The sequence below is a fragment of the Gobio gobio genome, assembly GCF_949357685.1.
Source record: "Gobio gobio genome assembly, chromosome: 22".
NCBI lineage: Eukaryota > Metazoa > Chordata > Actinopteri > Cypriniformes > Gobionidae > Gobio > Gobio gobio.
Window position 1 is genome coordinate 10,766,593 of NC_137118.1, and position 26,369 is coordinate 10,792,961.

At 37.7% G+C, this 26,369-nt stretch overlaps 1 protein-coding gene across 1 annotated transcript; it reads left to right on the forward strand.

The window, feature by feature from the left end:
• Positions 1–669: 669 nt before the first annotated feature.
• On the forward strand, positions 670–25,305 carry hephl1b (hephaestin-like 1b; the record flags this gene model as incomplete). The annotated part of the gene is made up of 21 exons (XM_079805236.1): positions 670–709; positions 5,578–5,689; positions 7,061–7,305; positions 8,280–8,492; positions 8,990–9,601; positions 14,737–14,934; positions 15,096–15,350; positions 17,064–17,235; positions 17,337–17,476; positions 17,573–17,704; positions 17,798–18,003; positions 18,105–18,249; positions 20,002–20,214; positions 20,642–20,849; positions 20,924–21,063; positions 21,160–21,288; positions 21,413–21,519; positions 22,596–22,815; positions 23,108–23,247; positions 24,953–25,115; positions 25,229–25,305. 21 exons carry the CDS (start codon positions 670–672, stop codon positions 25,303–25,305), a joined length of 3,867 nt encoding a protein of 1,288 aa, XP_079661362.1.
• Positions 25,306–26,369: the final 1,064 nt, after the last annotated feature.

Here is a 26,369-nt window from a genome sequence, read left to right on the forward strand (position 1 = left end):
GTTGTGTTTTCTTCCATTACAATGTTACACTCCACATCTTCAGGACCCACATTGAGCAGGAGCAGCAGATTTCTCCACCATTTCAGCCAGAATGGTGTTTTTGTTCAGTACAGGCGTTGGAGTGAAGGTCTGTCTGCATTGGGGGGGCAGCTAGACTCCCTTCTGATCATCTTGATTCCAGAATACAGATCATACAGTAATTGTGTTTACAGGGAAGGGCCACTGGATCCTTCAGGAGATCCAGACTGGACAGCAGATATTGAAATACAGGCTTCTGTTCTGCCATTTCAACATGTGCAGGGGCAGATAACAGCTGGACAACCGCTTTCTCTGTTTCCTTGTCTTGCTTTTAAGAAAATGAAACTCTGTAAGCATGGAGTCATCCAGTAGGGGGCGGATTGTATCTCAGCCTGTACTTGCAATGTGGCAGATAAGTTCAACCACAGGACGTCGCTATTTCTGCCACATAAGAAAATAAATAGACCTAAAAGCACACCCTTCTTAGATACGACACATTTATATTGTGTTCACTTTATTTATCTAATTAGGATGAATACTTATATATATTTAATAAGTCTAACGTAAAATATATAAACAGCTTCATCTATGAGATTTATTTTAATTAGATTAACTCAAATTAATTTGGGTTTTGGAGCGCGCCATTTAAGCATGCGCATAAGCTCAGAGAATGGAACAGAACAAGCTCACGGTGTGGCCACCATTTTCTCATCTGGTGCTGCGAGGACTGTTAAGGCGTATTCATTATTGGTAAGTATTATTTTTTTGTTTTGTTTTTGTAGTTAAGAATTTTCCGAACTGTCAAACAATGTGTATATCGTAATTCTGAGTGAAATATGCTACAGCGGTGAAAGTTATGCGAGGTGGATTGTTCAAAGTGCTTGCGATCGTTTTGGCGCCGTTTATTTGTTGCTGCGCCACTGAATTGGTGCATTGTTCTCGGTCAAATTTGACCTGATTAACACGAAAAATAACACATTTCGACATATAAGTTAATCGTGTAAGTGATCGTGTTCAGTATTTCTCAATCTCCAAATGACTTTAAGCCCCGTGCGGGAAAATACACGAAAACACGACCCAAAATTAATTTTATGGATTAATGTACGATCCCCAAACCTAAACATACCAATTTTATACAGAATATAAAGAGAATAAAACGTAATGGACAGAATGTGATGGAAAATGATGATTTTAGTAACAATATAGCATTGAAAAGATATTTTCCAACTCAATTAAGTTAGTCCAAATTGAGTTGGACCAACTCAATTACATTTCATTGCATGAATTAGTTTATGAGTTTTATGAGCTGGGGCTACACATATTTATTGGATGGAAAACCTGCCCTCAATTAAATTGAGTTTGTCCAATGAGTTATTTTTTTGAGTGCAGTGTTATTTTTTAGTAACATTGAGATACATTTTGAATTAGTGTTTAGTTTTCTATTTTGATATTAATTTCAGTTAAAGATTTAGTAATATTGTTTTTTTATGTCTAGTTGTATGACTTTTTATTTTTGTTTTAGTTGTTTTAGTACAAGAGGCTTAACTAAATGAAAATGTGAAATGTTGCCTTGGCAACTAGCATAAATTAAATAAGTTTAAGTTTTATACATTTTATTTTATTTCAAATAACATACTTTTTATGGTTTTAGTTTTAGGATAATTATAGTATAATTACAATAAACCTGCATAAAAGTAATAATTATTACATAAAAAGTCAAATTGATGACATACTAAGTCAAAATTTAAAATGACAAAATAAGACTAAAAGACAAGGCAAGATTGCAAATGTGTATATATTCTTATGCTAATTTATTTTTTACATCTACCTAAATAATTTTGTCTGCTATGTCTGTGTGTTGCGCATATATATATATATATATATATATATATATATATATATATATATATATATATATATATATATATATATATATATATATATATATATATATATATATATATATATATATATACAACGGTCGATCAGGCATAACATTATGAAGTGAATAACACTGATTATCTCTTAATCATGGCACCTGTTAGTGGGTGGGATATATTAGGTAGCAAGTGAACATTTTGTCCTCAAAGTTGATGTGTTAAAAGCAGGAAAAATGGACAAGCGTAAGGATTTGAGCGAGTTTGACAAGGGCCAAATTGTGGCCAAGGCTCACTAATGCACGTGGGGAGTGAAGGCTGGGCCGTGTGGTCTGATCAAACAGACGAGCCACTGTAGCTCAAATTGCTCAAGAAGTTAAAGCTGGTTCTGATAGAAAGGTGTCAGAATACACAGTGCATCGCAGTTTGTTGCGTATGGGGTTGCATAACCTCGGACCAGTCATGGTGCCCATGCTGACCCCTGTCAACCGCCGAAAGAGCCAACAGTGGCACGTGAGCATCAGAACTGGACTACAGAGCAGTGGAAGAAGGTGGCCCGGTCTGATGAATCACGTTTTCTTTTACATCACGTGGATGGCTGAGTGTGTGTGCGTTGCTTACCTGGGGAACACATGGCACCAGGATGCACTATGGGAAGAAGGCAAGCAGGCGGAGGCAGTGTGATGCTTTGGGCAATGTTCTGCTGGGAAACCTTGGGTCCTGCCATCCATGTGGATGTTACTTTGACACGTACCACCTAAGCATTGTTGCAGACCATGTACACCCTTTCATGGAAACGGTATTCCCTGGTGGCTGTGGTCTCTTTCAGCAGGATAATGCGCCCTGCCACAAAGCAAAAATGGTTCAGGAATGGTTTGAGGAGCACAACAATGAGTTTGAGGTGTTGGCATGGCCTCCAAATCTCAATCCAATCAAGCATCTGTGGGATGTTCTGAACAAACAAGTCCGATACATGGGGGCCCCACCTCACAACTTACAGGACTTAAAGGATCTGCTTCTAATGATGTGGACCGTGTTAGATTTGCACTACACATACAGTACCAGCTGGCAAAAAAATGGACTATCTAACCCCACAAAATCAGGGACACTATTATGCCTTTTTTATGCCATCACGTGATTCTTTTTGAGTGTTTTTTCCTTTCTCTCTTTTGTGTGGCATCCTCCCATGCCTGCTGGTGCACCTTTACTCTGTTCTCATCTAATGAACTCTGTAGCCTCTGTGGCTGCTCTCACAAGTCTCTTGTTTACCCAGACAGTTTTGAGGACTGACTTTTTCTAGATAATATGGTCATTTGATATGGCTGTATTCTTGTTAATGAATGTGTTTGATATGGTTTACTCTTCCTGGTACCAGTGCCATGACAATTTCACTGTCATCTTTGAGATTCACACAGAATAAAAAACTAATTTTCCCCAGTATCTTTTGTATTGATTCATAAGTAGAGGCCTTTTTTGTACATTTAAGTACTTATGCAAAATGCTTCTTTTTTTATTTTATTTATTTTGTTAAGAATACGTAGCATTTCTTGAGCTTCAGTAATAATTGATAATTGATTATAAATGGTCAAAATATAAAGGTGGGACATTTTCTTCATCTTATTGAAATGTTTTTTACATTGAGAAAAAAAAAAAAAGTATCTTCAATGGCATCGCTTCAAAAACCTCTTTTAAGGACCTTTATTTCCAAGAGTGTGCACTCATAAGAAAAAGTTCTATATAGAACCATAAAGGGTTCTGTCAGGTGCTTCATATTTAGAACATTTTTATTTTAATTAAATGTCAGGAATTATTCTCCTTATATACGTAGAACCATTTTGGCATTAAAATGTTCTTTAAAATTGAGTCAAGAAGCCTAAAGTTCTATAGAACCCCACTGAACCTTTATTATAAGAGTCTATTTATCGAAGTTGAGTTACTTTTAATGTCCTATTTATTTTTGAATTGTAGTTCATTTTCAAATTTCCCACCATTTATTATCATCCAATTATAATAATAGTGGAAAAACATTAGAAAACCCCTCATCTTTCTCATTGCAGGTATGCATCAGTAATTTTGCAGCGTGGGTCTCAGCGGATTGGTAGTGTGTAAGGCCTGGCTGTATCTCCAAACCCATGCACCTGGCTGGGCTATCTAGGCTCCATGAGTCCATATACTGAGGACAGAGCTCCATGATATCATAATAAAGAAACGTAAATGTAAGAATAACTTTATTATTGTATTTAATATTTCATAATTCATAAGTGTGTAATTAAAAGTTAAAATTATGACATACAACGGTAAAAAACTTTTAAAATGACAATGTTGAAATAAGATTGAAAAGTCATTATTATTAGCCTATTTATTTTTTTATCATACTTTTGACTTACTTATGAATTTGTATCCCATAGCTTCAAATTATGTCATAATTATGATTTACCAAAGCACATTTTTATCCTTATGTGGTAGAAATGGGCTTCCATAGATTTGTGACCTTAAAATAAAGAGAAACATTACATTTGTGTTGTATATTATTGGATAATATTGGATATTAATTTGATTAATATTTGTAATATTGGAGATAGCAGGATCATAGGTCCCTCATACAAAAAATGTATGCACCTGAATTATTTATTTTATTTATACTGTCACCAAGCAGGCATTACATTATGACCACCTTCCTAATATTGTGTTGGTGACCCTTTGGCTGTAAAAACAGCCCTGTCGAGGTATGGACTCCACTAGACCCCTGAAGGTGTGCTGTGGTATCTGGCACCAAGATGTTAGCAGCAGATCCTTTAAGTCCTGTAAGTTGCGAGGTGGGGGGCCTCCATGGATCGGACTTGTTTGTTCAGCACATCCCACAGATGCTCGATTGGATTGAGATCTGGGGAATTTGGAGGCCAAGTCAACACCTCAAACTTTGAGGACAACATTTTCACTTTCTGCCTAATATATCCCACCCATATAATCAGTGTTATTCACTTCATCGGTCATACTGTTATGCCTGATTGGTGTATGTATAATGGTTAAGCTAATCATAAATGCACACTTAGTAGGTTATAATAGCAGGTATATCAGTTTATTATTCAGATTCAGTCAAATCCTTACACTGACTCTCAAAAATGTAATTGAAATGCAATTATGCATATTCAAGCCATCCCAGTTTATGCTAAAAACCCTGTTGAAAAATCCAGCTGTGTTTTGGAACATGATAGCTGCGGTTTCTAGCTAGTCATTAGCTGGTACAAGCTGGTTGTTAACTGGTTGTCCAGCAACCATGTTCCAAAATTCATCTGACCACTTAAACTGGTGTCACAAGCTAGTTTGTTTGTTGCTTTTTCCAGATGGTTTACCGGTTTGCACCAGCTAATGACCAGCTTGAATCAGCTAATGACCAACTAGAAACTCGCAACCATATTACAGCGAGCCGTTTCAGAGGGATTCTTCCGGCAGGGAAGGGCTTCCCATGAATTTCATGGGTGTGTGAATCCCTGAAGGCTGTCATCATGGCTCATGACTGGTCATCTTAAATTTCTTTGCTGTCTCATAATAACGAGGGACCACACAGAACCTTCCTGTTAAGAATTATTCGAAGACTCTGGCAAGGACATTCGTGTCCCTGAGACTATGGTTACTTTCTGGAACTGTTTGAGAAGCTTGAGCATCTTTTGTGTTGTGATAGCACAAGTGTCTGGAATCAACAGAACCTTCTACATTGGGATTCAAGAGGAAAACTGGGATTACGCACCGAGCGGCAAGAATCAGATTAATGGGAAACCTATTGCAGCGGATGAGTGAGATTTATATATATATTCTTCATTAATAATTAATAATAGTTAATTCATCTGATTGAAACAGGGCAAAATGTGTAAATGTACATATTTATTTATGCATAGGCCTATTTATTTTACATCTAACAAAATAGTTTGATGTGTGTGTGTATATATATATATACTCAAAAAAAAAAAAAAGGTTCTATATGGCACCAAAAATGGTTCTTGGCTCGTAATCATAGGGGAACCTTTTTTAGTGCTATATAGCACCAATTTTGGTGCTTTAGTGGTTCTTCAGAGGTGCTATATAGCACCTTAGTCAAAGAACCGGTGAAGAACCTCTGAAGAACCACTGAAGCACCAAAATTGGTGCTATATAGCACTAAAAAAGGTTCCCCTATGATTAGGAGCCAAGAACCATTTTTGGTGCCATATAGAACCTTTTTTTTTTAGAGTGTATTATCTTCAGACAATGGTGTTTTTTTTTAACATGTGGACAATGTTAGAAGTTGGCAAAAAAAAAAAAAAACTTGGACTATAACCCCATAAAATCATGGACACTATTATGGCCTTTTTTTTTTGATAACTCCAGACATGCCGTCACATGATATTTTTTTCTTTCTTTTGTGTGGCATCCTCCCATGCCTGCTGGTGCACCTTTACTCTGTTCTCATCTAATGAACTCTGTAGCCTCTGTGGCTGCTCTCACAAGTGTCTTGTTTACCCAGACAGTTTTGAGGGCTGACTTTTTCTAGATAATATCTGGTCATTTGATATATAGCTGGACATTTTCACTGTCATCCTTGAGATTCACACACTGAAACACAGGCTTTTTTTTTTTCAAAATGTAAATACTTATGCTTTTTTGTGTGTGTGTTAAGAATACTTTGTATTTTCTCGAGTTTCAGTAATTAGAAATATATTTCTCATTGAACAACAGTTTATTAACACACTTCAGTGAAGGATTTATAATTATCTAAAATTGCATAATTGATTAATGGTCAAAATAAAAAGGTGAAAAATGGTTCTTCATATTAAAATGTTCTTTACATTGAGAAAAACTGTCTGTACACTTAAAGGTTCTTTGGAGAACCTAAAATGGATCTTCTATGGCATCGCTTCAAAAACGGGACCTTTATTTCTAAGAGTGTGCACTCATAAGAAAAAGTTCTGTATAGAAACTTAAAAGGTTCTGTCAGGGGCTTCATATATAGAACATTTTAGGGGTTCTCATTATGGGATCTTTTTTTTTATTATTCCTTTTTAACTTTAATTACATTTTATGAATTATTGTCCTTATATAGAACCAGTAAGGGGTTCTTTAAAATTGAGTTTATTGAACCTTTATTCTAAGAGTTCATTTTCAAACTCCTCATCTTTTTCATTGCCCAGGTATGCATCAGTATTTCTGCAGCGCGGGTCTCAGCGGATTGGCAGTGTGTACAAAAAGGCGATATACAGGCAGTACACAGATGCTTCTTATTCTCAAGAGATCCCCAAACCCACCTGGCTGGGCTATCTGGGCCCCGTACTGAGGGCAGAGGTCCATGATATCATCATCGTGCACCTGAAGAACTTCGCCTCCAGACGTTACTCCATGCATCCGCATGGTGTCTTTTATGCAAAAGATTCAGAAGGTACAACCTCTTTCTCTCTCATTCACTCCTTATACATGAGGCACAACATTATGCCTAATATGCTGTTGGTCCTCTGCGTACTGCCAAAACAGCGCTGAGGCATGGACTCACAAGACCCCTTAAGGTGTCCTGTGGTATCTGGAACCAATACATTAGCAGCAGATCCTTCAAGTCCTGTAGGTTGCGAGTTGATTGCACCTTGGTCCAGCAAATCCCACAGATGCTCATTCCTAAACAATGTGTGGAGTGTAGTAGGTAGGGTGCGTTATCCTGCCAGAGGCCACTTCCACTAGGGAACAAACTTACGTCCACATGAATGGCCTGACCCAGGGTTTCCCAGCAGAACAGTGCCCAGAGCATCAAACTCCCTCCGCCGGCTTGTTATTGTCAGTGCATCCTGGTTCCATCACTTCCCCAAGTAAATGGTGCACACGTACACGGCTGCCCACGTGATGTAAAAGACAATGGGACTCATCAGACCAGGTGACCTTCTTCCACTGCTGCAAGGTTCAGTTCCAATGTCGACATACTCACTGTAAGAGCTTTCGGGTCATCACCGGCTCTCTGATTGATCTGTGTCTAGACCTTATGTTGGCACAGACCAGATGGGATAGCCTTTGTTGCCCTTGCGCATTGATGAGGCTTGGGCGCCCAACACCCTGTTGCTGGTTAGTGGTTTTTTCACGGACCACTGCTGATACATTCTCACCACTGCTGAACAGGAGCAACCCAAAAGCCTCGCCATTTCAGGGATACTCTGACCCAGTCGCCTTGCCATATTTGGCCCTTGTCAAAGTCGCTCAGATCTTTATTCCTGCCCATTCCTCCTGCATCCAACACATTGATTATGAGAACTGATTGTTTGCTTCACCTGTGACTGGCCGTAATGTTTTGGCTCATAAGTGTATATGGTTAATAATTTCAAGGGTGCTACTTTTACTTGTGTGGACTTTCTCAAATCCTGTCCGCACTAGGTGCCCTATATCCAGACGGAACCTCAGACACTCTGAAGAAGGATGATGGGGTTCCACCAGGGGGAAACTACACCTATGTCTGGACTGTAAAGCCAGATTATGCCCCTCAAAAGGGTGACGCCAACTGCTTGACCTGGGCCTACCACTCCCATGTCAGCGCCTCACAAGACATTTCCTCCGGGCTTATTGGGGCCCTTCTCACCTGTAAGGAAGGTAAAGCAGACATTCTGATATGCCTATTAATTCCTAGCAAAACTAGCCCTTATGGCCTTTGTACTGAAATTTAGCTCCCTCATATTTTTATATTGTATTATCAATCAAATTTAAACAGCTAAATCATCTTAGGCAAAGGTCAACTAGGGGCAATAATACTACAATTGATAAATGTCATTATAGGACTTCCGGTTATGGCGGCCATGTAAGAAGACGCGTTTTTTGCTGCTCTGCTGCTAAGTTTGCAAAAAATCTCTCCTGCTCACTTTTAGTCTCAAAAAGAATAAGATTTTGAGGTGTGATGCCTAGCTCGGTAAAGTCACATAAGTCGAAAGGTGGGACAACCAGACAATCGAGCCTATTTGACTGTAATATTCGTGACGAAGCAACCAAGGCTAACCAGGCCATGTCTACGCAAACTGAATCTGAAACTGAAAATGAACCAGCAGGCACCAAAGCTGATCAAATACTGGCAAAATTAAGCTCAATGGAAACAGGGTTCACCTCTAAGCTTGATAAACTGACCGCAACTCTACAAGATGTGAAAAAGGAGATTAGCGACTGCAGTGAACGCATGTCCCATGCGGAGGAGCGCATTTCCACCGCAGAAGACGAGCTAATTAGCTTGCAAGCTAAAGTCAACACGCTACAAGCTAAGAACAAAACCATGGAAGATAAGCTTATAGATTTAGAAGCCAGATCTCGTTTAAATAATCTAAGGCTTGTGAACTTGCCAGAGGGCGCTGAGGGAGGGGACATGTGTGCCTTTTTGGAGGGATGGATCCCCGAGGCGTTGGAGAGTGGGGGGCTGCAGTCTTCAATTACTTTAGAAAGAGCACACAGAATTGGACCAAAGAACGACAACGCATCGCGCCCGAGGACCGTGATTATGAGGTTCCACAACTATAAGGTCAAGCAGGCAGTTTACACCGCTGCACGGGAGAAAAAGGAGGTTTATTACAAAGACCAACAAGTCCGTTTCTACCCGGATTTGGCTACGGGAATTGCCCAGCTGAGGAAGAAGTTTGACCCGGTTCGCGCCGAACTACGCAAACTGGGTATTCGCCATGGAATGTCTCATCCTGCGACCCTGCTGGTGACTCACGAGGGCAAAACTCATTCTTTTAAAACCCCCGCTGAGGCGCACGTTTTCCTCAGGAGAATGCAAGAACACTAACATGAAGACGAGACAGGAACACAAGATGACAGAGCCAATTAATGTGGTTTGTGATTTTGTTGCAAGCAAGACATAGAGAATGACTGACATGTAATTATTCTGTACTAAAGTTTGAAGCTATATATTTACAAAAGTGTATTATACAGCATAACTGAGAATTTCTATTCAACAGTGATCATAAGATGTCACATTGTTATGAGAGAAATTAAGGTGTTATCACATAGTAGGCCGAGTGTTAATCGAAGTGAGCAGGAGTTACAAGTTAATACTTGTTAGAGTGTAGCAGCAGCAGTAGTAATTGGAGTAGGTTGGAACAAGAGAGTGGTTTGACTGATCCTCACTGGTGTGGACCGGTCCTAGCAATAACGGGAGACCAACAGCAGGGGGTGGGGTACCCTCTTGAGTGGGGGAGGGGAAAGGGGGGTAGTTCAGAGTGTTGGATGTTTGTTCTAACATCCCAATTTGTTACGCCTATAAGCAAGGATAGTGTTACATTTCAAAGCAACCTGGTAAAATCTGTTTGTTTTTTTTCCTTTATATAAGTTGTCTCAAGAAGTGAATCTTAATTTTATTTCATGGAACTGCAGAGGTCTGCAACGTCTTCAAAAGATAAAACAGGTTATGAATAAACTGAAAGAAATGAATGCTAAAATTGTACTGTTGCAAGAAACTCATCTCATTGATGATAGTATAAGGGTGAGAAGGAGATGGAAGGGCACTGTGTACGCAGCATCGTTTACATCTCAAGCTAGAGGAGTTATGACACTAATTCATGAGTCGGTTCCATTTAAAATAAAAAATATTATTAAAGATAAAAGGGGAAGGTTTTTAATACTTCAAGGATCTTTGCTATCAGAAATGCTAAATATAACAAATGTCTATGGTCCTAATGTGGATGATAGCAATTTTTATACTGACCTATTTCTGACTCTTTCAACGCTTCCAGGACTCCATATGATAGCCGGGGACTTTAATTGCACATTAAACCCAGAAATGGATAGATCAACTGGGGTTGATAATTCACATAACAACTGTAGGGCTACAATCCATAGGTTTATGAAAGATTTAAATTTATTAGACATATGGAGAGAGAGAAAACCGAATATTAGAGCTTATTCCTGTCATTCGGGTACTTTTAAGACATACTCTAGAATAGATTTTTTTCTTGTCTCTTCAGAATTGCAATCTAAAATTTTTGACTGCTCTTATGATAATATTGTGATCTCGGATCATGCACCATGCTGTTTGGTCTACAGAGATGATAAATTATTTAGAGATCCACCCAGATGGCATTTCCAACATAAATGGTTACAAGACGAAGACTTGATGAAATATTTAGAAAAACATATAGAGGAGTACTTTCAAATTAACACTACACAAACCACTGCATGCGTTAAGTGGGAAGCTTTCAAGGCATTCCTGAGAGGGCATATCATCAGTTATACAGGTTCTAAATCAAAAAAGACACAGGAAACTAGAATACATTTGGAAAATAGAATGAGAGCCCTTCAAACGAAAGTAAATAATTCTGAAAATATTAGTAATTCACAATTGGAGAAAGAATTATTATTATTAAGAGCTGAGTATGATAAGCAGTCTGCTTTTAGAGCTGCCTCAAGTCTTCTACGCTTGAAACAGACATTTTACGAACAAGGTGATAGGGCTGGCAAATTGTTGTCATGGCAAATAAAACAGCTTGAAACAAAATCGCCAATCACTTCAATAATATCAAATGGGAAGACACTGTTGGATCCAATAGAAATTAATAATGCGTTTAAGAGCTATTATGAAGAATTGTATAAAGCACAAGCATCAATTAAACTTGACGATATAAATACCTTTCTAAATAAAATAGATATACCCATTATTTCGGAGGATGATAGAGTTCATTTAAATTCAAAAATAACAATAGAAGAAATTGGACAAGCCATTGATAGCATGAAATCTGGAAAAACAGCAGGACCTGATGGCATTCCTATAGATCTGTATAAGAAATTTAAGAATAAACTTTTGGTACCTATATTAGACATGTTTGAAGAAACCTTTCAATCGCATTTTCTCCCTCCTTCACTAAATACAGCCTTGATTACTCTCCTACCTAAGCCAGGAAAATCTTTAGATAAATGTGAAAATCTAAGACCCATTAGTCTTTTGAATTCAGATTTGAAAATAATTTCTAAATTATTAGCAAGACGATTACAAAAAACTCTTCCTTATGTAATAAATCTAGATCAAAATGGATTCATCACGGGAAGGCAGGGCTTCCACAATGTACGAAGATTATTAAATATTATTCATTATAAAAAGGATGCGCCAAACACAGCTCTTTTATCATTGGATGCCGAAAAGGCTTTCGATAGGGTTGAATGGCCATATCTTTTCCGGATATTAGAAAAATTTGGATGCGGTAGCAATTTTATCAAATGGGTCAAAATATTATATGACAATCCCACTGCCGAAATCATCACTAATAGAAATATTTCTCAACCGATAGCAATAAAACGCGGATGCCGACAAGGTTGCCCGCTCTCACCTTTATTATTCACGTTAGCAATAGAACCATTTGCAATTGCAATACGCTCCCATCCCCAACTTAGTGGAATTACAGTAGGACCATCTGAACATAGGATTTCTTTGTTCGCAGATGATGTGATCTTATTTATTTCGAATTTAAACACATCAATACAGATCATTCTGGAAGTCATCCAGTCATTTAGTGAAATTTCAGGTTACAAGCTCAATAAAACCAAGTCTTCTATTTTATTGTTAAATAAACATGAAAGATCCAATCCAATCCCAGATGTTATACAGTTTAATGTTGTGACACAATTTGAGTACTTGGGGATACAGATTTTACCAAGCTTAGAAAAAATAGTTGATTTAAATTACAATCTTTTAGTAACAGGAATACAAAATTCAGTTGATAGATGGATGCCGCTGCCCATATCTATAATTGGGAGAATTAACATTTTAAAAATGAACATTCTTCCTAAGCTACTATATCTGTTTCAGAATATTCCCCTGTCACCCCCATTTGGTTTCTTCTCACAAATGAAGAAAATGTTTACACGCTTTCTCTGGAATAATAAAAGGGCAAGACTTCGTTTGTCTTTAATGTACCTGCCTTATGAACGTGGAGGTTTGAAATGTCCTAATTTTAAGTTGTACTATTGGGCTGCGCAACTAAGGTCTATAATGTTTTACTATACTAATCATTCACCGCATTGGATAGAACTGGAATCACAGGGATTGAACCTACCTCTTCCCTCATATATATACTCAAATACAATAAAGAAACTACAAAGAGAAATTAAAAACCCAATTCTTAAAAACATGATAAAAGTATGGAGTGATGTGAAGGCACTTTTGAAAGATCCACACTGTCTGTCTCAATTCAGTCCACTATGGGGCAACCAATTTTTTCCACCAGGCAGGGCAGATGCAACATTTAAGTTATGGGAAATCAAGGGACTGAGAACGGTTCGAGATGTGTATTTACCAAAATCTGACATACTTATGACCTTTCAAGAATTACAAGATAAATTTCACTTGGATAAAAAACAGTTCTTTAAATATCTTCAACTCAGGAGTTTTATAAGAGCAAGTCAAAACAATATATTAACGAAACCCACCATTTCAGAATTGGAAGAAATGTTTTTAAAAGATAGTCAAAAGAAAGGCATTATTTCTCAGTTTTATAATCTGATTATGTCTTACATTTCTGAAAGTTCACATGATAGATTTAGAGCTTGGAAGGATGATTTGTCATTACAACTTTCAGAGGAAGACTGGCAGAATGCATGCATTTTAGCCCACACAACATCAATAAATACTCGTCTTAAAGTTATTCAATTTAAATGGTTAATGCGAACATATGTGACTCCAGTGGAACTCTGTCGATATAATGGAAACATTCCTGATGTGTGTTCAAAGTGTGAACAATGTAGAGGAACACTAATTCACTGTATGTGGCATTGTACAGAAATCACACTCTTTTGGGAAGAAGTAAGAGACATAATTCAAAATATTATTTCCAAACAAATAATATTGGATCCAAAATTGTTTTTGTTGGGCTTATATCCAACGAAGCATAACTATACTAAAACTGAACGTATATTTATAGACCTTAGTCTGCTTAATGCCAAAAGATGTATAGCTTTATTTTGGAAAAAAACATGTAGACCAAGAGGCACTTTATGGTTACGGCAGATGCTGTCTGCTTTGCCACTAGAGAGGATTACATATGTGCTAAAAGGCAAACAGGGACTTTTTGAGAATATCTGGAATACTTTTATTGATTATGTCAAAGATTTGGATTTAACAGATAACAATGACTGAGATGTATGGACACTGCAGTTCACTTCTGAATAATAAGGTGTAACATCTGATTTGTATAACTCATGTTTTTTTACTTTATACTTTTATTTTAAAGACAAGTGATAAATGTTTGTAAACCGTTGCTTTGTACAGAGAAGGCTTTCTGATAGGCATTGTTGTTGTTTGTTTTGTGTTTGTGTATACATAAAACTTAATAAATATATTCTGGCAAAAAAAATGTCATTATAGTACAGAACATTTATTCTTTATGTTCCTCCCTAAATTTAAATGGGTGCATTTAATATATAAAAATATATATAAAATGCACTTCTGGATTTTTACCTCTGGGATGAATAAAATAAATAAATAAATAAATAATATATAATTTTTTTTTTTTTGTTAAGAATAATTCCTTGCATTTTTTAGTTCCACCTTCAGTGAAGGATTTGTAAGTATCAAAAATTGCGTAATTTTTTAATGGTCAAAATATGTACAGAAGTATATTTTCTAGACATTGTAATCTATTTATCAAAATTAAGTTGAATTTCCCACTTATTCCCTAAATATATTTTATTTTCAAAAATACAAATATTTATAAATGTCATTGCAGTAAATAATATTTTTGTTTATGTACCTAAATTTGAGTGCATTTAATATGCTGATCTTAAAAATTCCTTGTCTTTATTAGCTAAATAAATATGTTTTGTCTTACCTTATCCTTTAATTCCCAAATCAAAATACCACCCTCAGGAACCCTGCACGCCGTGTACACTTCAGACGACCATCAAGTGCAACGTGCTGATGTGGACCAGGATCTGATCCTTATGTTTAGTGTGGTGGATGAGAACATCAGCTGGTACCTGAAAGAGAACATCCAGACCTTCTGCTCTGATCCAGGTGGTGTGGATCCTGCTAGAGAAGATTTCCAGGAATCCAACATGATGCATGGTACTTACCTGACAATTGACTGTATGAACTAAAATTTTGGCTGTCCAGATGTTAAAGAAAAAAATAAAAATAAAAGAGTGATCTGTGAATGTAATGAAAATTCATGAACCTAGAGATGTTTTTGTGAATTCATTACTTCTTTTTTTTTAATCCATTTTTAGCCATAAATGGATACATGTATGGCAACCTACCAGGCATTGAGTTTTGCCAAAACCACACGGTTGCTTTGCAACTCCTTGGCATGGGCAACGAGATCGATGTTCACTCTGCTTATTTTCACGGACACACACTCCTGGACCGCGGGCACCGCGTGGATGTCCTGAGTCTGTTTTCTGCCACTTTTGCCACTGCAGAGATGGTCCCCATGACAATAGGGACATGGCTCTTGAACTGCCAAGTAAACGATCATCTGAAAGGTAAATTTTGAGGAAGCATGTAACAATCATAACATTATAAGGCAGTTGTAGTGATGGAAGTCCTGCCTTCAGTTAAAAAAAGCCAGTTGGCTTTTTAATAGTTTACTCTAGAATGTGCACATGTATTAGTGTAACCCCTACAGGGCGGGAATGAACCGGCGTCTCTGGCATGGGAGGCGGGCGAGCTAACAAGGACACTAAGTGTTAGGCGCTAATGCACATATTGAGGCCAGGGGACTGAGGTTTACTCTCACAGCTCTTACTAGCTGGCATCAGTTACACTCACCCCCCTAAACCTCACTCCCATCTGGGTCATGGCACCAATGTATCCCCTCCGGTTGTACTCGGCCCGCTCTGAGCGGGATTTGAACTGGCATCTCTGGCATAGGAGGCGGGCGAGCTAACAAGGACACTAAAGACAGCGGCCTTTAGCGTTAGGCGCTAATGCACCTCTTGAGGCCAGGGGAGTAAGGTTTACTCTCACAGCTCTTACTAGCTGGTGTCAGTTACACTCACCCCCCTAAAACCTCACTCCCATCCGGGTCATGGCACCAATGTAACCCCACCGGTTCTACTCGACTCGCTGTGTTTTAATAAGGACACTAAAGACCGCAAATATTTCCCAAGTAATATTTTATACGGGTATGCAGGACTTGTATACAGTCACTCCTGCTAGCCAATTAGAGTTGAATTGTATATATAATATATACATTTTTCAATTGTAGTCTTTTAAAAAGACATCTGAAATAATAAATGTGCAAAGTAATGTTATCAAAATATTGATTTATCGATACTGAAACGCTTCCAATACTAATTTTCCACAGATTAGATACACAATAGCAGCTGTGTTCTCGGTCTCTCATCTCTCTGATAGCGAGTTGACACAAACCCGCCTCCGCTCACTCACTCGTTTAATTTGCTCCGGATTAATATTTTTGATGTTACAAAGCGTGGATTTCGCCATGGGATTGCACATAATATTACTCATTGCCACAGATTTTGTGCGCACACTATAGCCACCTAGAGATTATTTTCACTGCCTTATTGCACTTAAACAGTCAAGTACACACAAAAATAATGTCAAAATGCTGATCTTGGCAAGTATTCATGTAAACACAGTCAGTTATGTTTTAAGTGAACATAAACACGTATGTGTAACTGTATGTATGGATAATGGATCTGTGCATCAGGTCTTAAAGTGACAGCAGCCTAATATAGGCTACCTGCTGTCAAATTATGATATAATATTAAAAATATCTATATGGCAGTTTTCCCCATGGTATCGATGTCAAAATTGTGGCCAAATTTGACATTAATGCGTGAAAATACTGAGTGGCTAGTAACTTTGGAAAACCACTAGCCACTGTGGCTGGTGAGCAAAAAAGTTAATGTCAAGCCCTGCTGGTATAGTAGTATACCTATTTAAATTGTGTCTTCATACATGAACATATAAATCTGCCCATAAGGATGATTATATTTGGAGTTCTTTGGCATCTAAAAGATTGAAAACCTCTGAATTAGACCTAGGCCTTTTTTGTGCATTATTTGAGCTAAAGTAGTTAAAATTTGTGTTAAAATTATTGTCTTGGTCATAAAAAAATATATTTTTTGTCAACAATTTGTTACCAAAATTCTGTCTATATCTTCAAGGAGCTTTATATACTTACTACTTACACAGAAGGTGACAGGGCTCTTCCATGTTGTCTTTCACAGCTGGTATGCAGGCCCTGTTCAAAGTCTCGCCCTGCAGGGATGAGATAAACTCCACAGTTCCTCTCAATGGGAAGATTAGGAAGTATTTCATTGCTGCTGAGAAGGTTCGGTGGGACTACGCACCATCAGGGATGGATAAACTGACCAATGAGTCGCTGACCAAACCTGGGAGGTTAAATATCTGATTATAATTCAGAAATGCACTGCAATTATTTTATGAAAGTTTTTTGTTTATGGCAAATAATTCAAAATAAAAATCTTGGCCGTCCTTAGTTTTTCAGAGTTGTTCTTTGGGATGGATGGTGGCCGACTTGGTGGAAAGTATTGGAAAGTGGTGTACAAAGAATATACAGATAAGAGTTTCACTTTAAAGAGAAAACAAACCAGTGCTGAGACTCATCTTGGCATTTTGGGTAAGTCACTTCATGTGGATTTAAAAATTACATTTTAAACCTTGGTTAGATAAAGTGTTTCACAAGTTTGTTACATTTATATCATGGTGTCTGTAGGTCCAGTTCTGAGAGCTGAGGTTGGAGACACCCTTCAGGTGATGTTTATGAACAAGGCTGACAGAATCTACAGTATCCAGTCACACGGTCTCCAGTACGACAAACCCTTTGAGGGTGTCTTTTATCAAGACGGTGAGACTTATTTTACACCATCTGGCTAATTTATGTCAATCAAAAGGTTTGTCTTGTCCCAGAGAAATAAACTTTTTTTGTAATATATTGTAGGTATAAAGAGGAAAGGATATCAGGTACAGCCAGGTGAAACTTTCACCTACAGGTGGATGTTGAAAGAGGGACCATCTGAAAGTGACCCACCCTGTATTTCCTACCTGTACTTCTCCTCCAGTGATCCAGTCAGAGACACCAACTCTGGTCTCATAGGCCCCCTGCTGGTGTGTAAGAAAGATGCATTGAATTCCAATGGTGCTCAGGTAATACAAGTCAAATGTGTAACATAATCAAATACAAACTGTCGTCTTTGACCTATATGCAGTTAAAATACATTTTATATGTAATATGATTGTTCTTACAGAAAGATGTGGATCGGGAGTTTTTCCTGATGTTTTCTGTTTGGGATGAGAATCTCAGCTGGTACTTGGATCAAAACATTGAAACCTATGACACCAATGAATCAGACTCAGAGAGTTCAGAGTTTCAGGAGAGCAATAAAATGCACGGTATTTACACTCACCTTACTGCTGTCTGCCTGGAATATGCTTCATTTTGGTATACATATCTGACCATGAATTTAACGTATTCCACTTATTTGTAATATTTCACCTGACCTGCAGAGGACAGCACGTTGTTTATCTTTAGGGCCCTATTTTAACAATCTGAGCGCATGGTCTGAAACGCATGGGGTGCACTTAGGGCGTGTCCAAATCCACTTTTGCCAGTTTTACTAGTTCTGGTCGGCATGCCAGGCGCATGGTCCAAAAGGGGTGTACCTATTCTCTTAACGAGTCATGGGTGTGTTTTGGGCGTAACGTGCAATAAACCGCAATAAATCAAAGTCTCCCTTTAAAAGCCAAGCAAAAACAAACTGTTGCCTCAAAATAGCAACGCGCAAATAATGCGCCTGAACACACCTCGTTTTCAGACCAGCACACCCATGGGCGAACAGGCGGGCACGAGTGCATTTGCTATTTAAACAACATGGCGCTGGATGTGAAAATGATTACTGCGTCGGGTTGAAACTAGCAAAAAAACACTTGCGTCACGCCTGGCGTCGCATTGCGCAGGTTGTATGATAGGGCCCTTATACTTTGAAACGCGACTTCTACAAATGCGGATATCTTCTGACCTTCATTTTCCCCCTCTCTCATTCTTCTTCTGTTGTTTTTAATTGGTATTTTATCTTCTTCGAGTAGTTCGTAAATCGGCAGCCCAACGGCAGTCTACTCAATGCAATTTCACAGCAATTCGTAGGTATTTTATGAGGTGGCTAATTTGTACGAATTTGAGTTGTCGGAAGCTTAATGATTGTGACATTGAATTCGTAGGACCGCGGTGTAGTTCGTTTATAGCCTACCTTTAGTTTTTTAATTCTGGCGACTGCATTTAGGCTTTAAAATTCATAAAACATCTGTGTTCATCTGTGATCTATCATAAACTTTTGTTGATCACAGAGCTTGTTTTTAGCGATAATCCAAAAGCTTATGGGAAAATCCTATTGGGTTTTTGTCGAGGGAACCAGTGTGATGCGAACTGCCGGTTGGCTTACAAAATGATTTCATAACTGCACCACTCTATTAGCCACCTCGTAAAATACGTATGAATTGCGGGTTGTCTATTCAGGGCACATGTGCAAATGACTTTTCTTAAACAGACTCTGAAGGTTAAAAAGAATTTAATATTACACTCTAAAAAAAAAAGGTTCTTTAAGGCACCAAAAATGTTTCTTTGACTCATAATCATAGGGGATCCCTTTTAAGTGATATATAGCACCAATTTTGGTGCTTCAGTGATTCTTCAGCGGTTCTTTGACTAAGGTGCTATATAGCACCGCTAACTAAGGTGCTATATAGCACCCCTACCATATACAGAACATGTTAAGATATGGTGCTATATAGCATCAGAAGTGGTTCCTCTATGATTATGACGAAGAACCATTTTTGGTGCCATATAGAACCATATCTTAACATGTTCTGTGTTAACATGCCTAACACCAAAGGCTGCAGTCTTTAGTGTCCTTGTTAGCTCGCTCGCCTCCTATGCCAGAGATGCCTTTTTTTTAGAGTGTGTGGTAAACAGACAAATTAAGCATATGTTTGGCTTAAGAAACCCTATTTAAGAAAGTTATAATTGATAACCCAGTGTAATGGCCAACTATCTATTCATTTTACAAATCAGCTGAAAGTTTCAAATTCCATTCAGAATCCATTCAAGATCCTTCTTGCACAACCTGTTATTTTGCTTGTGTAATGCAGCTGTGAATGGCTTTATGTACGGGAACCTCCCTGGCCTTGAGATGAAGAAGGAGTCCAGGGTCAGATGGCATCTCATGGGACTTGGCACAGAGATAGACATGCATGGTATTTACTTCCAAGGCAACACGTTCCAGAGACAGGGCACAACACGTGACACGCTGAGCCTGTTCCCACACACTGCAGTCACTGTGTCCATGCAACCAGATGTCAGTGGTCAGTGTGACCCAGTGCAATGTTATTTCAGCAAATTATGTTACCATGCCAGCCATCACTTCCATCTTCAGTGTTGCATGACCCTTCATGTTGATTTGGTGCTCAATTATGAATAATGGTTCTCATGATCAATGCTGAAAACAGTTTTTGCTGCTAAATATTGTTGTGGAAACATATAAAGAGAATTTTTTAGTAACATTATAAATGTTGTTTTGATCAATTTAGTGCATCCCTGCTGGGGAAAAACTTTTCTTACTCCAATCTTTTGAATGGTAGCGGATCACAGTTTCCACAAAAATATTAAGCAGTACAGCTGTTTTCAACATTTACAATAATAAGAGCAGCAAATTAGAATGATTTCTGAAGGATCATGTAACACTGAAGACTGGGGGAATATATATATATAAACCTTTTCCTGTGATCGCAGGTATATTTGAGGTGAGCTGTCTAGTCTCTGATCACTATGTTGGTGGGATGAGACAGCTGTATAAAGTGACGGGGTCAGGGAATAAGAAGCCCTCAGTGTTAAGGTCTCAGATGGTGGAGTATTTCATCTGTGCTGAAGAAGGGCAGTGGGACTACTCACCTGATCGCACATGGGAACTGCAGAACTTCAACACGACTGAGGAGAAAAGGTAGATTTATGTTCTACAACTTTTGTTGGTGTTACAGTGTTTGAATGGCTTTGGTAACCAGATTCCTTTCTCAGTCCTGGCAGTTTGTTTGTGGGTACAGGAAAGAACAGACTGGGCTCCAGGTATAAGAAAGTAGTTTATCAAGAATACACCGATGCCACCTTCAGGACAAGAAAACTGAGGCAGCCTCAAGAGAAGCACTTGGAGATTTTTGGTGACATACTTATTTTGTTCTACCCTTATTAAAAAAATATTTTGTTCAGTTGAATGAATGGATGATTATAAATCATAATCTGGATGTGTTTTATAGGACCTATAATTAGAGCTGAAGTTGGCCAGATTTTGCTGATCACCTTCATGAATAAAGCTAGCCATCCATACTCAATACAAGCACATGGAGTCAGAACCTCTACTTCTAAACCCGAAGCTGTCATGCCAGGTAGAGGAAGACCCACCATATGCGTATTTCACATCAGGGCTTCATAAACTGTGTTTTAAACATGATCTGACTTTAAATAGAACATGTGGCACATCTTGTTGTGAAATGATACTCTTTACTGCAGGAAATACGACTCAGTACCAATGGATGATTCCAGAGAAATCCGGCCCAGGCGTGTCTGATCCAAACTGCATTGCTTTTGCCTACCGCTCAGCTGTGGACTTTGTTAAGGTAAAGCTCTTAGTAGAGTTTTAATTACTTAATAATTATGATGAGTATTATTATTATAATTTTTTACATTCAGTCAGGACTTAAAACGCATTAATTCTGAACAAAAATAATATAAAAATATTGGTAACACTTTACAGTAAGGTACTATTAGTTAACTAACTAAAATGAGCAATGCATTTGTAACAGTCAGTGTTAGGGGGTAACGCATTACAAATAACTTGAGTTACGTAATCAGATTTTTTGTTGAGATTTACAACAAAATATACAATTTTAAAAAAGTAACGCAAGTTACTTTTTCACATTTATTTGACTGACAGCTCTCCTGTCCCCAAGTTGAGAAAAATCGAGAGTAAGTGCAGAGGCGTTGTGTGTAAACATGAGGGTTATTGTAGTTCTAGACTAAATGTGAGCATTTATTCATCTCACTTGCACAATAAATATTCAGAAAAAGAAAAACCCAAGCCCAGCCCAGGTGAGGAAAAAGTAACGTAAAAGTAACGCAAAAGTAATGTAACACATTACTTTTCTTAAAAAGTAACTAAGTAACTCAATTAGTTACTTTTTAAGGGAGTAACACAATATTGTAATGCATTACTTTTCAAAGTAACTTTCCCCAACACTGCAGTATTCATTCATCATTTGTTAATGCTCATTGCTATGCACGCTCAATGTTACCTCAGGTTCATTAAATAATATTAACAGATACAACTTTTGATTATAATAATGTATTGGTGAATGTTGAAACATTCACTAATATTAATAAATGCGTTATTAATATAGTATCAATATACTGTATGAATTAATATACTGTATTTTTCATTGTTACTTCATGTAAAATATTAACATATTAAACCTTAAAATGCTACTAAAATATTGCTATTGTTCAATTTATTTTGGCTTTTGAAGGTGTTGACAACAACAACAATTACTACTACTACAACTACTACTACTACTACTACTACTACTAAACTCAGTCAGTCAGGAATTCAAACAGATTGATTCTGAACAACAACAATAAAATACAAATGTTATGGTTATTGTTGTTTATTTATTTTGGCTTTTGTCATATGTTATAGGACACAGCAAGTGGTCTGATTGGGCCATTAGTAATCTGCAGGAGAGGTGTACTGAACCAGACCAGACAGAGAACTGATGTGGATAGAGAATTTGCCCTCCTCTTTATGGTGTTTGATGAGAATAAATCCTGGTACCTGGAAGAAAACATCCAGTCCTACTACAACAGCTCGGAACCTCTTCTGAGAGATGCAGAGTTTCAGAAAAGCAACAAGATGTATGGTGAGAGGTCACAAGTAAATGCAACTCAACCCTAATTATGTATTTTGAAAGAAAAAAGTTGACCACTATTTATGAAAAGTTGACCACTGAATTATGACCACTAGAAGGCATTGTTTAATTTATCATGGATTGTATGAGATTCACTATCCTTGTTCCACATCCACACAGTATAAATAAGCAGATAAATGACAGCCATCATAGGAAAAATAATCACTGTGCATAATTCTCATTTTGTCTAGGACAGAATGACATGATTTCAAACTGCAAGTTTTTTTTCTGTCACTATTGACAGGGATCAATGGGAAGCTCTATGCAAACCTTCATGGGCTGGAAATGGTTGAGGGCGACAGGGTGGTCTGGTACCTGTTTGGGATGGGCAATGAAGCGGACATACACACCATCCATTTTCATGCTGAGACCTTCACATACAAGGTGCAACAATGAGCCTATTATTAAGTACTGTGCAAAAGTCTTAGGCACGTTAGTATTTTCACACACAAAAATATATTAATTTTAAGCCAGTTATGTATATATGTGACCCGTGCTGGCAAAATGAGTCACAAATTGAAAAAAAATGAGTTATTGTTATTTTCATTCTCCTTTTACACCCGTTACACCAGTTTGAAGTCGATAGAGTCAGCATGGTCAATTTTAAGAAAAATTGAGTTAAAGTTTTCTGAAGATTTCAAAACAAAATCACTTAGGAACCATACCTTCAAGGGTTAGTTCACCCAAAAATGAAAATTAGCCCATGATTTACTCACCCTCAAGTCATCCTAGGTGTATATGACATTCTTCTTTCAGACGAATAAAATCAGAGTTATATTAAAAAGTCCTGGCTCTTCCGAGCTTTACAGTGACTTGTTCTGTAATTTTTGAAGTCTATAAAAGTGCATCTATCCATCATATAACTGCTCCACACAGCTCCGGGGGATTAATAAAGGCCTTCTGAAGCGAAGTGGCACATTTGTGTAAAATATCCATATTTAAAACTTTATAGACTAAAATAACTAGGGCCAAGGGGACTCTTTCACCATAAGTCGACTTGCGTCAACAAGTCACTTCCATTATAAAGCTCGGAAGAGCCAGGACCTTTTTAATATTGTGTTCGTCTGAAAGAAGAATGTCATATACACCTAGGATGGCTTGAGGGTGAGTAAATCATGGACTAATTTTCATTTTTGGGTGAAAAGCTTGGAAGAGCCAGGACATTTTTAATACAACTCCGATTGAAATCCCTGGTAATAACACCAAATTTGACACACACCAAGTCAAAACCAAATATCTACAGGAAAATATATAAATTCAACTTTTCCCCCATGATAACACAATTGTTTGATTAACAATAATGAAACAGATCTGCTGTACCGCACAGATCTTATATAATGTCACACAGATGTTTTCCCCCAACGGTTAACCAAACTTTCACTTAAGACAGATAATGTTTGCATGAATATTCGCAAAGACATATTTTGAAATACTATAATTCAGGATTGCTGTCTGAGGCATCACACATCAGATCTGTCAGTCAGCGTGAGTAAGATCATTTTCATGGACAAAGGAAAGGTACTCCTCTCAGAAAACCTACAAATAAATATACTTTTAGATGTTTAATTGCTATTTGGAGCGTTGAGGTCGCTAGACGAGGGCTTAAAGGGTTAGTTTACCCAAAAATGAAAATTCTGTCATTAATTACTTACCCTCATGTCGTTCGACACCCGTAAGACCTCCGTTCATCTTCGGAACACAAATTAAGATATTTTAGTTGAAATCTGATGGCTCTGAAAGTACCACGTCGTTACAAAGTCCCTCTCACAACAGTGGTTCTACAATAACTTTATGGAGTGACGAGAATAGTTTTTGTGTGCAAAAAAACCCTAAATATTTGATGAATCAGTGAGTCGATTCAGCAGTTTGGATCGCCAAATTTCAGCAGTTTGGCGGTTTGACACGCGATCCGAATCATGATTCAAATTTCTTTAGCATCCCTCCACCACCCCAACTTCTCTCTCTTAACTGTTCCTATCCCAGTCAGGGATATGGGTTCAGGCCAAATTCCAAGCTTACTCTATCTGAATATATGTATGTGTGAACTAGTGAAACTCAACCATTATAATGACTCAAATTGCTTTTTCAGACAGATCAGGCTCACCGTACTGATGTGTATGACCTGATCCCAGGAGCATTTCAGACGTTGGAGATGGTGGCAGAGGTCAATGGGACGTGGCTTCTGCACTGTCACGTTGCCAACCACATCCGTGCTGGAATGGAGACAACATTTACCATCAAACCTCGATCAGGTGAGCTACAGCTTTAAAGGGTTCATTGGCTTAGTCCGTAATGCTTTTACTTTATTTCATAAAAGTGGACTCACGATTTGGTGATGTGATGTTTGTGGTTCTTTCTTTCCCAGGTGGTGACACTGTGAAGAGAGATTTAAGCATCTTTTGTTTACTGGTCACAACATTCATGCTCAGAGTGATATGGTGATCTTTCTGTGGACATACTTAATCATTTTCAACTGATTTATTTCTAACACTGTACCATTCAAACGTTTGGGGCAAGTGTTTTTTTTTTTTATGATATGCTGAGTCTGCATTTATTTTATCCAAAATACATAGAAAAACAGGGTTACGCTTTATTTGAGGTGTCCGTGTTTCAGTGTAATTACACATTTAAGTACTGAATAATACATGTACTTACTATAGGGTTAGGAGGATTAGGGGGTGGTTTAGGGTTAGTTGAATGTAATTATACATCGTTTATAGTTATTACTACAGTAACTGGATGTAACAAGGACACTGTAAAATAAAGTGTTACCACAATCAGCAATATTGTAAAATACAGTATTATTACAATATTATTACAGTTTTCTATTTGAATAAATGTTCAAATGTAAAGCTGAATTTTCAGCATCATTACTTCAGTGTCACATGATCCTTCAGAAATCATTCTAACATGCTGATTTGCTGCTCAAGAAACATTTTGAAAAAACAGTCGTGCTATGGTCGTGGGAACCGTGATACATTTTTTCCAGGATTTTTTGATGAATAGAAGGTTCAAAGACTTTTGATCACTTTGCAGTTTTTCCTTGATTGCTAACACACAATTCATGAATTCACCATTTTCTCACAACTAACACAATCTCAAAACTACACACCAGTTTGTACAAACCTCAAACTTCCACGTCAAATTCAATTCTTTTAGTCAAAATCATATTCTCTTTTGTCAAAATCAAAATTTGGCCTCATATGACACACAACACCCAACAAATACACAGACTACCCCACTGCCTGGAGAACACCACTGAGTTCAATTCAAAACACTTTTACAAAAACCTCCTTTTTGGGACAATTAGGAATCATTTTATAGGCCTACTCTCAATTACAGTACAGTAAAAAAAAAAAAAAATTCAGCATCCTCTGACAAATTGCATTACAGTACTGCTAATGACCATATTTGCCATATTCTTACGCTGCATTCATACTGCCGTTGGCGTTGATGCTTGACCGAGGGCGTGTCTGAAGTGTAGTGACAACAGCCAACCACATTAC